The sequence below is a fragment of the Varroa destructor genome, unplaced genomic scaffold (assembly GCF_002443255.2).
Source record: "Varroa destructor unplaced genomic scaffold, Vdes_3.0 BEIS01000005.1, whole genome shotgun sequence".
NCBI lineage: Eukaryota > Metazoa > Arthropoda > Arachnida > Mesostigmata > Varroidae > Varroa > Varroa destructor.
In genome coordinates this window covers 8,141,032-8,157,858 of record NW_019211458.1, presented here as the reverse complement: position 1 = coordinate 8,157,858, position 16,827 = coordinate 8,141,032, and the positions used below count along the sequence as shown (strand labels likewise).

The 16,827-nt window shown below is 39.7% G+C and overlaps 1 protein-coding gene across 5 annotated transcripts in view; it reads left to right on the top strand.

Annotated features, from left to right (window-relative positions):
• The window catches only part of LOC111251734 (QRFP-like peptide receptor), a 61,141-nt gene extending 45,597 nt beyond the window's left edge, over window positions 1-15,544 (top strand). For 4 of the 5 annotated variants that reach the window (XM_022808640.2, XM_086990419.1, XM_022808644.2 and 1 more), the window contains 2 exons: window positions 4,397-4,517; window positions 13,941-15,544. In XM_022808640.2, coding sequence (XP_022664375.1) covers window positions 4,397-4,517; window positions 13,941-14,013 — 194 coding nt within the window. In that variant the 3' untranslated portion in view covers window positions 14,014-15,544. The remainder of the gene's footprint in view (window positions 1-4,396; window positions 4,518-13,940) is intronic. The other variant, XM_086990420.1, reaches the window with a different exon arrangement.
• The last annotated feature ends 1,283 nt before the right edge of the window (window positions 15,545-16,827 follow it).

The following is a 16,827-nucleotide window of genomic DNA, read 5'->3' as shown; positions in this document are numbered from 1 at the left end:
GTAATATACATAGTGGAGAATCTATACAGTAGAAAGGTTTTATAAAGGATTTCAATAAAAAATTACAATTTATGTAAAAATGAGCCATAACAAAACATGAATCTATGGGACCATTCAAAAATGCTTTAGGGGGGGAACGGAAGACAAGGTAGCACTCAAATGATATCAATCAGAAGGTCCCTGGCACTGTTAGCATTGATAATCTGCCCCTGAGTAACTGTGTAATAACATAATGAAATTCATTCATTCTGTGTCGAGTGGATTGGCTTATTCCATCTCTCCAACGGCATCGGTACTGAGAGTAGTAATGGACTTAGATTGTAGACGTGGGCCATATCTGTAGTTTGCCCACAGGGGTCGAGCTTAGCAATTCCATCCTCTGACTTCATTTACCTAGAGAACGTTCCGATCAAATGTAGATAAAAAATTAACGCACATTGGATGTAAGTATTGACACTGACTGTTAATACGCCATATGCGGCCTCAGCGAAATCGGTGGAATGCTGCGATCCACATTTTTTTCTTCTGGAATAATACCCATAAGTTCAAGGTATTGCGAGAGGCGGGTCGTTAGCTTATAGCAATAGTTTCTCTTAATGATATTCTGCTCCCCTAGATAGCTCCATCGGGTGGCCTTTGTTTCCTGGTATCTTTAATAGTAGAGGTCTTCGCAACTTTATGGAAACATAGTGAGTATAAAAAAAAATTGTTCAGTATAGAGCTAGGAAAAAGGCCTGTTGCAAATACTTATCGCGGATCAAAACAAGGCCAAAAGCTTTTCGCTTTCCAAAGTTTATCAATGGCGTCCACTACCTCCTGGTTCTTCAAGTCTCGATTAAATGCGTCTATTAGCGTCTTAGGCGTTAAAATGTAATCTTTTACGTCGATATAATCAGCAATTATGAACATTCGACTGAAAGCGAAAGAAGGCAAGAGCCCTAAAGAGGTTTCGGAAGAGCACACCTATGGGACCTGCAAGTGTTGCCGGCCTTAGGATAAACTATATATCTATAAGAATACGCCACTTCACGTTTCTGCCTTTGTCTAGAGAGGCCTGTTTGCCTAGATATACAACTTTGCTCATCTGCAGGTTTGTGACAAAAGATATCAATTTTGAGTTGCACATACGTTTCGAAGACGTTGATTTCTGAGGATCATTCATAACTGGACAGGCGATGTCATAAAGTTGGCGTTTCTAAGCTGTCTAGATGGTTGACCCGAGCCGGTAAAGTAGGAGTTCGTTGGTCCTGCAAATTAAAGCATCTGGAGATCTTCGCAATTGCGTCCTCCCTACAGGGTTCGCACATAAATAACAAGCCCATGAAACTGTGACAATATCATGTAGGCATCAGAAGTTTAAACTACGGCCTGGCTCAATAACATGTTGAGCAGAAACTTTCACTCCGTAGAATATATTTAGTTCGAAACATGTCGATGAGTAAGGTCCTGACGATGACTGAGGCGGTAGCGAAGCTGGTATTATAAGCAAATTTCGTGGAACTCGGGCCAAATCTGGATATCTGCACAAAAGATTTTCCAAAGAATCCTTATAAGAAAGTATCCATCTGTATAGCGAATGTGACGACTATTACTTGGGGCACCATGTCGTCAAAATGCTTAGCTTGAAGTGGAGAGACGTTTCTTTCCTATGAGAAGAACAATACAATGCGCTAACAATGCGGAAGGGACCCATTGAAGCGGCGTGACTACAAACCTCAGTACGAACATGTCACGGTTTCCTAACAACATCGAAGATAATCCAAAACCGAAAACTATGAAGCACCTCAGCTGAAAGTGAACCAACGATTATCCTTGTTCAGGCGTCCGTAAGGACATTGGGACATCGACTTCAGTGAAAGCGACCCGCGATAAAAACCTCGATATTCGCAATTTCACTGCGCAGTGTTTATTATAATGAAGTGTGAATAAGATATGTAGCAAAAATTGAACCTGTAGACTTGTACCACTAAATTGTAACTCAAAGTGTAATGATATTTAAGCACAGACGACGTTGGTGACCGCCATGTTGTAAATCGTTTTTCTAAAGATTGCATATAAAAAAAGGTGTAAGTTTGCTGTTGCCGCCGTCGTTTTTGCCAATTTTTTTTATCGTGAGGACTCAATTTTTTGCATATGGAAATATAGAGAGCATTTCGACTCGGTTCATCTAGATTTTTCCGGTACTATCAACAATAATTTTCTTACATTACACCCTCATCTAAAAACTCATCTATCACATCGTTCTTTTGGTCATGAGAAGAATGACTACAAAAACATGTAGACTTTTTCAGTCTACTATTTCATTTCAGTCGCTATGATCATTCAATAGATACATAACAGAAATTTCGACAAATAATCTTTAAAATCAACAATAGCCCTCAGTATTGAGCTATAAAGATGTTAACGAAAATTATATATATATAGGTACCACATGTGTCTGGTGGGTATCCCACCATACGCGCACAGCATATCCTTTTTTCCTGTATGTTTAAACATATAGATAAATTATTCCTAAGGTGAACTTCTTTACTGCAGTGTTATCATCAGGTGAGCCGTATATAAAAGATAGAAAGCCATCTTTACCGTTTTCAAGATTATATAAATCCACATATATATGCTATTTCTATAAAAGCGTGTTATTGTGCTTATCGTCGACGTTAGTCACTCTTTGTCAAACTATGCTAGTATGCTACTAAACGCATGAAGTACCACGTTCTCGCGAGGTCGTAACAGCTATTGATTAGATGTTATTTACGCAATTGTAAAGTGGCATGCTAATCTGAATACATAAATACAGTATGTGCATGTATGGCTGACGTCTTCACATCACTGTGGCAGAGCACGGTATATTAATCAACCTCAGCCCTGGCGTATTCGAACTTGAACGTGAAGATGCCAAATCTCTAATGAGATAAATGCGGCAATATAGGTTTTCGGGTTGTTTGAAGCTAATTAGCTGGTGAGGATAGTTTCCCACGGTGTTATCGCCATAACAGGGGTACCGAAAGGCTTTAAGTGTCTAGATTTCTAGTTTTTGTTGAGGTCGTCCTATTGGCCACGTATAGGTTATTCAAAAAAAGTTTGCATAGAACTTACTGGTCTGTTTCAGATGATTGCGCCTAGTGCTCGCTGATTTGTTTTCCTAGCGACCACTTCTGTCTTGAATAAATAGTGGTGAAATGAAAAAAAGCAAATATATATTTACTTAGGAAATACATTATCTATTCGACTTGTGCCAGAAGCATGTACCCGAGTATTACACTACGGCTTGTTTCACTCAATACTCTTGCTATATAGAAACATCAGGCTCCTCTATAAATTTATCAAGATATGGAACATTTCATACATGTAGCTTCTCAAATAATTTTAACCTATGATAAGATTCTATGCATGTACATTGTTGTCACGGATTTATATAAATATCATCTTGCTTAAAGCTCATATTAAAATGCATTCTTGCCGGCTACCGAGCCGGTATCATAATACATCTGATTCCAGGGTAGAGTGGAGCTCTTTCCTGGATGATATATCTTGGTCCGTCGGAATCACTCTGCTCGCTAAATATATATGTATACATAAACTTTCCTTAAACACTATATTCCCCCTCCATTCCCCTGTAGTACTGCATAATGGCCCGATCCTCGTAATACACTAGGAAGTGGCCAGGTTCTAATGACAAGGAATTTTCTGTGTATTAGTGGCTTCGTAATGGAAAACATTTCCTGGCTTCCACAAAAAATGGACCATATATTCATGCACTACTTATGCATCACAAAATAAATGTCTTAGTTCTGAAAATGTTCAGAATAAAATTAACATAACATTAATATTCAATGGTTACCTGTGGCCCTGATTGGCCAGTGAACGCACCAACACTAGAAGCAGTTGTGTTGGCAATGAGTACTCGTTCTGGACAACTACACTTTTTAGCTCTTAACGGTTACGGGCGGCGGACCCCTTTGTGACATGACCGCTAGCTTCGGCAGTCGTTTTCACTACGAAAGCAAGAGCTCGTTAATTCAGCCACCATGACATCATATATTTGTGGTCAGGAGCTGTCTTAGAAGAATTAATAAATTCAAGAGCTAACTTTTCCTTTATTATTATGTATTGCACTTAGATCGTAACTTACCATAGACCTAGGACTGTTTTCTTCAAAGTGTCACTGTGCCATGTTGTATTATACAAGTGTAGATTGAAAAAGCGACCCCACTAATACTTTCGTTTATTCTCCGAATCAGTATTCTTAAGTCGCGTATTATATGTACATCTAGCATTAAGTACAAAGCCCTTGCACGAAATCGATCCGGTTAACCTAAAAAAATGTTGTATTTACAGCCAAAGGACAAAATTACGTCAGTTGCTTTGTCTTGCATGTCATTGGCCTTTTTTGCAGGCTCGAAAAGATGTCCTGTGTGTATAACCCCGCGCAACGGCTGCACCGACCTGAGGGCCGCAAACACGCTCTTGCAAACCATCTCTGAACACATGTTCTTCTTTCATCGTTTAACCCAAAGGTCGCTTTTATAGTATCGCATTTAACTCAGGTCTTTTTTTTGTTTACGAAAAGAGTACTCCACGTTGTAGTTGGTAGAAGAAATGCGTGTGCTTACCATATGGCGAAGTCATGGACTGCGTTTACTTATTCACTACGTGCATGGACAATCAACGTTTCTCTACCAGTGTCTTCTTTAAATCTTAGACCCTGATTTTTCTCATCGTTGCCGTAAGTGTTCCAAGATGCTCGTTCTGAAGAGGAGCCGGTGGAAACAGGCGCTTCCACTGTTCATTCATCATTTTAGCACAACTTCCAATTTGTACGCGCGTCTAAAGTCATAACCCTGATGTTATACAGTACCGTCGTTCTTCGTTTTGTTGATCTACCCCTACCAACACACATTACGAATTCTATGTGCTTTTTAGGATATTCCGAACGTTCTATCATTATTGTATTCTTCTCTTAGTGAATCAACATTAGATTGATACTAGTTCAGCTAAACGATTCGAACGAACGTGCTTTGCAACAACTTCGTATCTACATCATATATATTTCAAGTTATGGAACGTAAATCGCAGGATACGAACGCTTTTCCGATGGGAGTCCTGAGCCGGCAGCGTTGCTATTGCCACTGCCAGCTATGCTATTATCGTTAGGGAAGCCACGTTTACTGTAGACGTATAAACAATATACGAATGGTGTTGAGTTGTTAGGATTACAATTATCTAATGTGGTAAATGCAGACCGAAATTACATTTAAGTAGGTTGTACGGGCGAGATGGAGCTTAGCAGAAGGTTACCATTTAGCAGTACATCATACGTGAAACAGGTGGGGCTAGTTCATGACAGCGTGGTAGCCCTTAGTTTATACAATGCTTATTCGAGAAGAGATTCTCGGCTTTAACAATCATATAATTGAGTGTTAGGAGGAGGAGAGTTAGGAAGCATGTTGACAAGGTAAGGATTATCACATCGATGTATCGTTCCAGTTTGACTAAACGGGTCCGATTTTACTGTGCCGTCATCCACTATGATTCCGTTCTTTCCAAGTGTGCCCTACAGCAGATAGAACTTGTTGCCGTTCAAGGGTTAACTCGAAAGGCTGATGGTGCTCCTAAGGCCATATGAAAGGCAAAGTTAGAATCTTAACGGCGGTTAGATAGTGTACGCTCCACGTGCTCCAATGAAAATAAACAAGCTGAACACGAATGAACGTACAACAGTTAAACCAAAAATTATGCTACGTCCTTAGAAGCGTGGCAACAAATTGCGGGGGTTCTGACAGCCGATTCGTATGCAGCTAGGACATGAGCTACAAACTTCTTTTTAATCATTGGATATGTTCCCTGTGATCGCGCCTATTTTTTTTGTCGTCACGTGCCCTGGCATGCATGGTCTCTTGATCATTCGATTAAAATGGGGCCGTTTTGTAGAAAACCGTTTCATAAAGATGTTCAACAAAGGGTAAAAAGAGAGTTTGAAGTGGATGTGCGTTCCGAGTAAAGTAAAGGACAGCATTTAGTTACGATCCTTCCCACGAAATCGCCGCGTGTCAGGTCGCCCTATCTAGTCACTTAGGCTATTTGTGTATAGGGACCTGTACTCGAGATTGAACGGTCCAAATTTTCAGAAAGCTGTTGCGTGTGCCGAGAACAAAGCAGCCCTGAACGAGTTTCTTTATCTTGCAGGTAGTGTCCGCAAAATTGGATCGCTCGTAAACATTTAAAAAGAGCGGGGTGCGGCTCAGCTAAACAATAGTGACGTTACGTCCGTGCCTTAAGATTTTCCAGGTGCCATTGAAACGCGGATTACCATGACGACGCTATAATCGAGTCATAGACGCGAATGAGATCTCTGTATGTGTGAAAGATAGAATACTTTTTCAATCAGCGTCGATGGGTCTTCCTCCTGGTAGAGCAAACGTGGCAGGTCACGGCGTTGAGATGCACCATATTTCGTTCTATTTGCCATGAAACACGAGAAATTGAGCAATGCTAGCAAGCGACATCCGTGAAGTTTCATCGTGCAAGGTTGCCATGGACTGCCAGTTACCTATTGTTTGTGCTATTAGTCTCTAGAGCGTGTCATTTGGAAGGACATGGAATTTGGCATGCGTGTCTTATTGAGCTGATTGAACCACTTCCTCCAGTGTGCGTGTTGAGGGATACTGCAAAACTTTGAGCTGGCGCCATTGTCTCTATAAATTTTTATGGGTAAACTGATATGCTCAAAATTTGTATCCCTTCGCTTTATTTTTATGGAATACGCTACTAGAGCTTGTGTCTTTCTCGGCTTTTGGGTAGTTATTGTTGTCGTTCTTTTGTAACCTGCGTTTCCAAACTCTCTGACGAGCGTTGTTACGATTCCATAAAGTAACGTTGGGATAGACCACAGACTTCTGACTAACAATAAAAACTGAATTTAACTGAAATCTGAGACTCTGAAAGCCATTCGTCGCTTCTTCTTTTTGAAAACTTTTGTTTCCAAGATGGCATTCCGTATTCGTTCCCGGATAGAGCCTTCCGTCAGCTTTGCTTTTGGAAGAACAGTCTTCTGCTGAATTTTTAAATCGAGGTCGAATTTGTATATCTATTGACGCTAGAATAAAAGAAAATGCCAAGCAAATCATTGCCGCGATCGCTGACCTTGTATCATTTACTTGCATGCAACACCCAGATGCATGAATGTCTAGAACAAATAGACGAGTCTAGAGACGAGTCTATATTTGTGAAGTTGCAACGCTACCTCCTCCACCCGTGATAACTTAGTCGGTAACGTATTTGCCTATCTTTTTAGAGACACGTTGTACACTAGAGCCCAATCCAAGCATAATCCCACTTTTTTTCGGGCTGGGAGCTAGCCGTTTGATGCAGTGCTTAACGGCGATGCCGGACGTAAAACTTGAAACATAGAGGCAAAAATGTATATATTGAGTGACCTTAGAAGCGGCCGGGGGTACAAGCTCAGTCCACTTTTCTATATGGCTATCAGCAATTACTCAAAGAAAATTAAGAAGGATCAACATTTAAGTTGATGTTTTCTGAAAAAGTTCAACTCCACCTTGTTTAGCGGACTTAATAACATTTGCCAACAGGGCCATAAAGCATTTTCACACCTTCACCTATTCAGAAGTTTTATTCACTGCGACAAGGGGACTCTTTGGAGAGCATGCTGGACGAAATTGTAAGCGGTGACTGCTACTATAATCAATAAATCCATCGTGCTCTCCTTACACCAGAAATTTTACCAGAATTTTACCAGAAAACTGCCTCTGATGTAACCTATTGAGTGCTACGAACTGGAATGTAATTACGGTAAAGCGGCTTCGTGATGCCGATCAAGTATGCCTATCTAAAGCGTGTCATTGCAGAAACAGAGTCGCCTACCGACTACGTGAAAAGTGAAACACTAATTCAGGCAGGAAAACCTTTTCAGTAGAGACAGATAAAGTTAGCGAGACCAATCAGGCGGGTGATCAGGAATATTGCTTGAACTGTTATGTTATAACTCGATATGCAGCTCAAGGGCCAAGTATAAAGTGCACTATTGGCTTCTCTTAAGCATGTGGCATGTGCGTAACGGCTGTTTTTTTCTTCACAGCGATGAAGGCTTTATTATACATCAGATCAGTCATATATCAAATCAACTTAATTGGTCGATACACTGAGAAATTTTGCTTTATTTGAAGATATACTAATCCGATTTTAGCGATTACCACTGCACGCGTGATCTTCCTGATTGACATTGTATGGGGCTGAGCGCTCGATGTATGCATTCGAATCAATCTGCCAATAAATTTAGCCAGTACCGTCGACAAGTCACACTTTCTTCTCTGCCACGTATGACCTTACCAAAGGACAAAATAACGACCTATTTGTATTGACGTAAACCAGGTGGGCATTTACGCTTTTTCTCTTTAGTATCTGCGACTTGGACTAGCTTGTACGTCTGTTATTATTTCTGCACCATGGTACGGCCACTATTAATGGAGACCACATCGAATCAACTGCGTTCCTTCCCTTTGTGCTAGCTATTTACATAAGTTACAGTGCAATGGAAGCAAAGATAGAAGAGGACACTTATGTACCGATGTGCTTTTATCAAGCTTTCGGCGGACTCTTGCTAGACGTTGTTAATTGGACGCATTATAAAACCTGTACCTCAATTAGCCCGGCGATAGAACCTCAACAAACAGACAACGACTACAGTAGAGGCACTGGCATCAGAAACACAAGCATTACGAGCAGCATAAATTCACTATTTAGACCAAAACCAAAATAGGAAAAAGTGAAGCATACTGCCATTATATACTTATTGTACAAAGGCGTGCACACCTGTTCGACATAGGCCTTGAATTGGATGAACCCTTATCATCCTATTCACATTATATTTCTCTCCCTTCATATGCTATGGTTTCATTTGAGCTTTACCCTCGTCTATTGACGGTCAATGAATGATTCTACCAATAAAAGAAAATATTAGGAATTGTTCGCTACAGAAGGTGTATTTTATTATTATTATTATAAGCGGTAAGCTTAATAGTTCTTATTTCATATCGTATTTTCTAGACTCGTAATTTATATGTTCAGTCATTACCTACTGTGCGGCAAACGATTGATTCCCTCATCCAAATACATAATAATATCTATTTCGCATGCCTGTCAGAAAAAAGTGTGGACTGATATCTAGCTATATAAATGCTAACATACGGAATATATTTATATACAGCGTTGAAGCAAATTCTCGCGGGCTTCCTGTCATAACGGACATGCGTTCAGCCGCCATGATTAGTAACAGAAGCAGTAACAAAACACAGTAACAAACTGGTCATAAACAAATTCGAAGCGTCGTTTTTACGATTCGAGCAAATATAGGCTCATACTCCGTCTTTTTGCTCTACTCAAACGCAACCAAAACGGTCTACGTTATTGCCAATTTCCGCGTGGCTTTCCAGAAATCCGAAAAACTCCCGGAGACTTCCATGAAGCAAACTAAAAGGTCCCTATTAGGTTTTATATATTTATGGGTTCCAAAGTTCATCGAAATGACTCAGATAGCCATTTTTCACACACTTGGAAAAGCCGATTCAGACATTAACGCCATTTTGAAGAGGAAAATAACAATCTTCAAAAGCGGATCGTCCAGATAAGCAGATAAAGAAAGCTGGCTATAAAAAGAATAAGAGTTTGATATTTGGGTTGCACATGAATGGAGACAGAAGAACATCAGAAGAACGATCATACATCGATTTCTGAAAAACAACGTAACGGAGTCAATTGCAAAGATGTATGATAAAATATAGATCACATACAGTACTAACATGCACGAAAATCTGTGTTTGGAGCTGGACAGATATCGATTCGGACTTCTGCTGTTAATACCTAATGAGACTGCGCCAAGTTCTCGAAAAAAGTCCGCTAGAATTAGTGAGTGTTTTCCGCTACCCGCCAAAAATCAAATGTTTAATGAATTCGTTGTATAGCGGCGATTTTCCATTATCAGACTATCGCCTCCTTCGGTTTCTAGCGAGCATTTTTATTGGTGCTAATTTAGTGTAGCTAATTTAATGGAGGGATGCAATGATTACTTATTGCAGTCTTCCACTATGGTGAAAAGATCAAGGTTCTATCGCAATAGCGCATATGTAGATTAGCAATACTATTTCTAAATAGATGAAGCATTTAGCTCAATTTTTGAGCAAACAGAATCAACAATTTTTCGATGGCCAGCAGATGTATATGGTACACTTGATTACTACGTGTTAATAACTCAATACCTGCTTGGTGGCTAGGAGCTTTTCATTTCAGTTCATAGTGCTCGTATAGGATAGTTGTTTAAATAGGAAAATTCTTCCAACGTACATTTTCACCCTAAACTGAATAAATGTTAACTGAATATATACGCAATCAATCAATTGATATTTACTGTTATATAGTCGTCTTCAAAGCTATTTATAATTATTAATTGTTAATCCAGTCAAAAGGCAACAGGGGTGCCAATATCTATAAGGACAATTACCATTTAGCTCGTAGTAGTCGTTTATTGCTCTATCTAGTTACTATGTAACAGGTTATTTTGGACACGTCCTGCCACACGAGTATGCCGTTTTCGAAGTACTTCAATACAGAACGATACGTCTGCAGGCAAATAAACCAATTAGTCATATACCTCAAGACCCTATTCGGCATTGCAGATTTTGTTCTGTTTAGGGATCAAAGATGCGCAGCAGATAGTTTTTCCCATGCGAACTTTATCTCGAGAAGCCTTAGTGCTGTTTTCAATGAAAAACTTATGGGCTATTTATGTGCTCGGTCTATTTTTTTTTTCCCCCACTATGTGTCCCAAACAATTTCACGCTTCGGGTCTGTACGATAGCCAAATACATACATTTGTCTATGTACTTCAAAGCTAAATACGTGCGAGTGTGCTAACCAACCGTCACGCCTTCAATCTTCGGCATGTTGATTTTCATGCGTGACGTAAAAGACTAAGGTCGATAGCGCTTGCTGTGAGCGATTTCGGCAGTAATAGTGACCTTCACTGGCGGATTCGTGCTCGTGATCTGCTGTGAGAAATCGGTAATTAGTACGGCGAATGTCAATGGACTAAAACTGTCCACCCGGGCAAAATTTGCACATGTACTGTGTACAAATTGTGCTTTTTTTTCAAGCACTCTTTAAGGATCTTTTAAAAATGTTGAGCAGGTCGTTAGGGTGGAGGGACTGCTTTTGTCAAAATCCATGTTACTCATCGGGCAATGCGTTCTAGTAATCGACACAAAGCACGAGCCGATTTACGAACAGAAGTTTATAAATGCTAGTTTTTTTAGGCTATTCATCGTCAGAACGGTGACTCTGTGGATGATCCCTCACTATTCATGATCAGTGAAAGTACACATTATTTCCATGCCTTTGTATGTTCTCGATACTCAGGTAAGAGTTAAATAAGTTTGTCCAATACGGAGCCAACGTAATTTTCTACCTGAGATGTGTCCTGTGTAGGTTGCCTAGGTGTTAAGACTTGATGTTTGCGAATCGCCAGATGGCTTCAGCTATTTCCTGCGCCCCAAAATCTCAGTTCGATTGAGTTTTTCAAGCACGATCTTCTTCAAAGCAGATGCTTAGGTATCGAAGAATATTGCAGAGCATAGTGCCACAGAGTAAATAAACACTAGGTAGGTAAATTAATTCAATTACTAAGTAAATTAGTTATTTTCGTGCTTCGTTTCGAGCTCGGTATAAAAATACCGATTTTTACCGAAGCCCAATTTTAAACTATAAACAAACGGGGTTTTATCGTATTGCATCATATTTACTAAGCTTGTACACGGAAATTTACCATATACAAAGTTAATATATTGAAATGATCAGGAAATACCACTAAACGGTTACTGTTGCGCAGCGAGTAATTAATGTCTTCTAATTTTTCCAATGAACTTCTACCGAACTTGAGCGCAAAAGTAATTTTGCAAAAGTGAGTCAACCTTTTGCTTCATTTCGAGGCATTCAATCCAATCGTTGACGACAAATAGCCTCGAAGGGCACCTAGCATTAATATCGAAAAATAACACCATGTAAGAAGAATGTGTACGTAATTTCTGCAATGTTTTTAAGATGTACAGTAACATATAAAAAATATGTGGCTGTAAAGCTTGAGCGGAACAGTCACTTTAAAACCAGTTGAAAAAATTGTATTAAAATGATCAAAAATCTTATGGAAACAAACAAGTATTCGAGCGAATACGCTCTTACAGAAAGTGTATAATAATGCGTGCAAACAATTCATTTTTGCAAAGAGATGCTTTTACGTTTAATGATATCCCTGTTATCTGAACGAAATGATAAATCGCCTGCGTCATATCATAATGCCACTCCATTTAATACGTATACAACCTAGTCCACCTTCTTCCTAAAAATAAACTCGGAATTTAAGGCCCGGAGCTCAATTGAGTCGTTACAACGGCTCCTCCAACTGCTGGTGGCTAGAATGAAGTCGGATGCCCTGAAGGCAACTCCATTTTGCGGCGTGGAATGGGCACTGCTAGCCTATTCTCTACTTTTCAACTATCCTCCCGCCACGCAATTAACGAAAGTTCTCCTTTACGCTATGCCCTAGAGCAATGTAGGCCATCGTTTATAATGTCGTCTGCAGCTGGCTTATTGAGACGGGGTCACCATTTGCTTAACACCGCGTTCATTTTTTTGGCTGCGGATTATGGCTTCCTTTCGCTCAGTTATCATTAGACGCAACAGAAATATTTAGATTTCGTGCGATAGCAATGTTTCAGGACAACTCAGGCAACGGACTCAAATGCATCGCGTAGAATATCGGCATCACCAGATACGCATAGCCATTTTAAAAAAATTGACAGAAATTACCGGTATTATATTGTACAGCATGTTGTTTTTGCGGTTAAAAAAAATCAGGCAACACGTCCTTGCTCGTTCAACAGTTTGGGAACTTCACTACTAGAATATTGAACTTGTCCACCGCCCTCCAAGAAAAAAGTACTGGAAAACTTTTAGGGATATGTTCTGCTGTTCATTCGCTACCCACGAAAGCGTCGAATCTTATACTTGACGAAACAGTCCTATATGGCAAATTCTGACAATACCTTATTTACAATTAGTATATGATGAAATTGCGGACACAATTATATATGAAATTGGGTTAGATTTACGGGTACCTTCAAATTTTCATGGTCAGATTCAAACTCAGAGGACTGATGATGTTAGCCTAAACACGGCTCTAACTCTAGGCCACGGTCGGATTATTTTGTTTGACCTATTTTGCAACAGGCATTGCAGATTGTGTTAAGGATTAAACACTTTTCAGATTTACTGGTAGTTAGTCTTAGTAACTGCCGCTAAAATTCTTGCAGCTGGGACACGTAAGCGACGTGCGAATCAATCTTATTAAAATTTTCCGTACTTATTACGAACTTGCCACAGTAAGCTTCACAATTATAAGTGAGACTATCACCAGCCTGCGACTCTATTTTACCAAATATCGAACGGCAATTCTTTTCGGCATTGGCTTGTTATAGGTTATTTAAATGTATTTGGTAAAATTTAAATGTATTTTGTAAAAATTTTCAGGTATTTTTAGAGTCGCCATAACTCATAGCTTCTGCGCGAGCCTCGGTTTTTTCACGCCAGTAGCAGACGATTATTTGTGCTACGACTCTGGCCGATGCGCACGCGTTTAGCAGTGTATCGATACCCGATATTTAATTGTTATTATTTGGGCAATCGTAGCTATTTTTCAGCGTCGTGTATTTAAAAGCTAATGAACATTTGCTTGTATCTGTAGAATGCTGGGGTATAGAATATAAATGTATACTGCTATTGCTTTTCAATAAATAGTATGTAGATGGTATCATTTTCGTATGAAATGGTTTTATCAATTTTTCATATCCCCGTTTCTGTTGTTGTTTTCTCAGGTTGGTCGAGTCGCAACGGTACAATGGCTGTTCGCCGTCCCTTAAATCAAGGCGGTGTCCGTGGTGGACTTAGTGGAGACGCGTTGGAACGTGTCGGTGCCGGTCTGGATAGTACGTTTCATGACTCCGTTATGACAATATCAAACATGGTCACCTAAGACGATCGCAGAACGTCGCTGACGACAGCCGTTTCGTTGGCATCGCATTCCGTCTGTAGCGGCACATTAGTGCCGATTGTTGCTTTCTTTTCGTAAGCGAACCTTCGGCGTCTATAGGCAGCAGTACGACACATTTCTATTCCGGCGAACCTTCATCTTGCATTAACAAAAATCTTTACGTTTAAAGAAATTATGGACCATCCAGAAACTGACAGTGTATGGTAAATTTTTGGTAACTGAGGTCAATCAGGCAGTTGTTTAAAAGTAGACGGGCGCTGCGGATGCCACACAATGGACAGTGGACACGTAAATTTTGGCCTTACACAGAGTATATAAAGAAGAGAGGCGTAGTCGAATTAACGGAACGATAAGAAGACGTTCGAATCTCTTGCAACGTTCCAGCAATTTGATGAAGAACAAAAAGGGCTAATCAAATCTCGAATGTCATCACAGTAGGCGGTGGTTATTACAAACTGTTCCGTTGCTGAGGAGGAAATATCTACAGGCATTTAGAACTCCGGGGACGTAGACAGCGGGTTAGAAGGCATTCCGTTCATATCTAAATATACTAACTATGGATAATAAGCAGTAACAAAGTACTCTTGTACGTTAATTGTGTGTCTGTGTGTGAGTGGGTGTGTGTGTGTGTGTGTATATTTATATATCGGAAATAGGTACGCATTACGTAGTTCGGCCTTTGTATCAAAATAATCGGGGCAAATGGGAACATGGCCGAGAATTATTCTTACTAAGTGCTACTGCAAACGAGGCGACCTGAGATTAAAGCAAGATCTTCGTCCGGGCTATTTAGTGTGCTTGTCTGCCTCGGAGGCAGCGATCTCACAATCAGTATCGATAATCACAGGGCGAGAACAATATGAGTGAAGCCTTTTGTTCCAAGTAACTGCGTTGGAAATCATTAGATGCAGTTTATGCATAAATCTGAATGTTTCGTGCCACGGTATACCGCTTTCATCATTACTACCACACACAAACGTATGTAGGTACAAGAGCAAAAATGTTACATGATATGCTACGGATTATACTACTTGAAGAGATATATGATATGCTCTGATGGAATTGCCCTGTGTCCGAATATACTGGGTGGGCCAAGAGTCCTATAATACCCCTTAGTATATCGTTTGATGTGACAGTAGTCTAGTAAACGAAGATAGAGAACATACGTAAATGGGGGCTAGGTTTAAATAAAATGACGTCCTTCTGACAGGGACCGCCATACGTGTACGTCTAACATAATAAAATCTTGTACATACGGCAGTGAATGAAATCAAAAATACTTTCTCCCGTTGCCGTAGAATATGCCACCGATATATCCGTATCGCAAATAATGGCACAAAAAGTCACAATTGTCTTTAGTAATGTCATATGTTTGTAGTCCCAAAATAAGAAAGAAAATAAAATAAAGGAATGCGCAGTTTCATTTTCCTTATAGTTGTCGTATATTTCAGGTGATCAAATTTTCATCCCGCTATAGTCAATAATAGAACTCGCAGATGTTTACATATGACACAAGAATTTAGCTAACAACACTCGTAACTTCAAGTTAAAATACAACATTAAACATTTCACCGAAGGCCTATTGTCTGTAACGCGGCCCAAATATCTGTTCGACTTTTTGCGATAGAACCTTACTCTGGTACATAGGCCGTAATCTTTTTCTACGCTAAAACACAGGTTACTGATTCGAATTTGTTTCTATTTTCAGTTTCGTACGAATTTTTGCAGTGTATGCGTTAATACACGGAACCAAATGCTGTTACTTTTTAGCCCAGACCACTGCGCTATAGATCTTTCTAGTTTCGTTTTTACTCCTCCGCAACCGCAGTAACGTTCTGGCGGTCATCAAAATGATATTATATCGATAATAATTGTTCCGGCGTCCTTATCAAACTATACCTTCAACATTATACATATGTAAAGCTTTTTTATTTGCCCCAATACGAATGTGCGCGACAGCCCAAACAGGTATTAAGTTTAAACGTTAAGGTATTTATTAGTTCGCTCACAAAATACGAGCTATGGATTCATGGTTAGAGAACTAAGACTGACCTTTTTCTCTCTGTAACAGTCTTGAACGTTAACATATTGAAGACGGACTCGATCCTCGAAGGAAAAAGACAGATATTTCTCAATGACTATTCTCATTTTGCAGCAATACACAGTTGGAAACGATAAGTTAATTTTTAGTGCAAAAATCTAATCAATATTGTAAAGCATAGAAAGCTAGTCAATAGGACTGCAGCGGCTTGAGGCGTAACCGCGAACGTGTTGAGATCTACCACGAACTGGCCACCTGCATTTGTGATTTATCAAGTAAAAAGATCAGGAATGGGTTTTTTGCAAAATATATCGTTACCAGTGCATCTGGCACGAGTTACATATGCCTTTGGGGGAAACAGATAATTACTGTTACTATAGTATAGTAATTAAGTCGAATGAAATATAGAAGAAGCATAATGGTGCAACTCCACATGCTTTTTGGAGCTCGATCGCTTTTGTATTTAGCTGGTTTCAAAAAACCTATGATTTAAAGATATCCAATAGTTACGTTAGCTGCGTGAGTCGTCAGTTCATCATCACCATCTGTCCGCAGCGACATAAAAGCTCGAAATAGCAATACACGATTTAAACCTGCTGGACACTGAGCTTTCATTGAGACCTACGAACAAGATAATGAGGAGGAGATGTATAATATGCTTTTTCAAGCA